The sequence below is a fragment of the Hipposideros armiger genome, unplaced genomic scaffold (genome assembly GCF_001890085.2).
Source record: "Hipposideros armiger isolate ML-2016 unplaced genomic scaffold, ASM189008v1 scaffold_1288, whole genome shotgun sequence".
NCBI lineage: Eukaryota > Metazoa > Chordata > Mammalia > Chiroptera > Hipposideridae > Hipposideros > Hipposideros armiger.
The window spans coordinates 86,131-87,899 of NW_017732638.1; the positions used below are offsets into that span (position 1 = coordinate 86,131).

The window sequence follows — 1,769 nt, forward strand, 5'->3', positions numbered from 1 at the left end:
GGGAGAAAAGAATCACATATATTTTTTTCTTGCAACTTACATGATTTCTTGGTTTGGACAACCGTTCCCAGGGGCTGTGATTTCAATTCGTACAATGCGTCTGTACGCATTGGGCAAGGTTGACAACGTTCGGGAGCATCTGCACTTTAAGCTTGTGTTAAAAGCCTCTAGAATACCTGTAAATACAGAATCAGTTATTTGAATTCCTTTGGCATATAATTCGTAATTAGATCTTAACTACTAATCTTGCATACAGTGCATTTGAAGATTTTTAAATTTCAAGTTGTTTTTCCACCCATATGCCTTCAGTATGTGTATTTCTGCTTGTCTTGGCTTATTTTCAAATATTTTCTACCAAAACCTTAAAAATAAAATTAGCTTTTTAAAAACGCCTACTGAAATTTGTGATAGAATTATATTGGCACTCAGGTAATTGTCCATATAATAAAATTTGAGAATCATCACTATGGGGACTTACAACTCACTTATAGTTAATGCAATATAAAATCAACTGATCTTCACTCCCAACACATAAAAACCAAGGACAAGAACTCATTGCAGAGTCCCTGGAGGAATAACAAGCTGTAACAGTTCTCTCTTTTATCACACTCGCCACCCCACCTCCCTGTCAATCTCTGAGGAATTACCTTAGAAGATATGTTTTGTTCTTGTTTAATACATTAGTCATCCAACTTGGCTACAAATCATTACCAAACAAAGGCCAATAATAAAAACTCAAGACAATTTTTATCCAACAACAAAAGTTATTGTACTAACCAAGTCCTATACGTAACCCATCTGGTGCATTTAAATGAATTCTTCCCACTTTAATCCCAGTTCCTTCCACCGTGCTTGACATGTACTTGCAAATATAAGGGACCCAGCTCTCAAGGTGTGTACAGTTTAGTAGAGGAAGCAAATGAGCAAAAGCTAAAATACCACAGAAAGTTGTAGTTTACCCAAGGCCCAAACTGCATGATAGGACAGAGGGCTTTGCCAGGAGCAATGGGAAAGCTTCATGCAGGAGGTGAGAGATGAGAGTCTTGAAGAATGAAAAAAACATGTGAAGCAAAATAACAATTGAAAAAAAATACTCCCTGTGTTTTAAGAACAAAAATTTGTCCTCTAAACCTGAGCCAAGTATATCATGCTGCACATGCATCTGATTCCTGTAACTACATAATAACTTACCACTTCAACTAGATATTTATCTAGTTACCCAAGGATAGTCTTCCCATTTAGACTTGTAAGTCTGCTTCTTTGCAGAAAGCGTGTACTTAAATACCCCTGTAGTACTTATAATGGCTCATGTCAGAGCTAACCATACAGAGCTGCACCAGATGTTCCCTGCCGGAGAACAGCCCATTGAAGTCAATAATCTTTAAACCCTATAAAGGATTTGGTCAGACGGAGTAGCACAGACAGGCAGAACATAGAAGAGATGCATGGAAAGAACTAGATATAGCAGAGCTGAACCTGGAAAGGACCAGGAATAGACACACCAAGTATAAGTCACATGGATGCTGGGCTTCCAGTATCTCTTCCTCTATGGCTAACAATCAAAACAAGATAAATGCTTTCAGTCTCAAGAGTTAAATCCTGAAGCACCTTACTGCTAGAAATCTGGGAGCACTGAGCACATTTTTCCTCCTTAAGTCATATTTCCTCCCATTTTCTAATTGAAAGAAAAAAATGGAAATGTCTGAAGACCATGTCTGTTCAAAGGACAATGACAACGTAAGTGAAAGTTCTCACCATGGACTGGAGAG

At 37.9% G+C, this 1,769-nt stretch overlaps 1 protein-coding gene across 1 annotated transcript in view; it reads right to left on the reverse strand.

Annotated features, from left to right (window-relative positions):
* The window catches only part of CXCL13 (C-X-C motif chemokine ligand 13), a gene marked incomplete at its 5' end in the record, with an annotated part of 22,976 nt that extends 21,208 nt beyond the window's left edge, over positions 1-1,768 (reverse strand). The window contains 2 exons of the mRNA XM_019633361.1: positions 41-176; positions 1,756-1,768. Coding sequence (XP_019488906.1) covers positions 41-176; positions 1,756-1,768 — 149 coding nt within the window. The remainder of the gene's footprint in view (positions 1-40; positions 177-1,755) is intronic.
* Position 1,769: the final 1 nt, after the last annotated feature.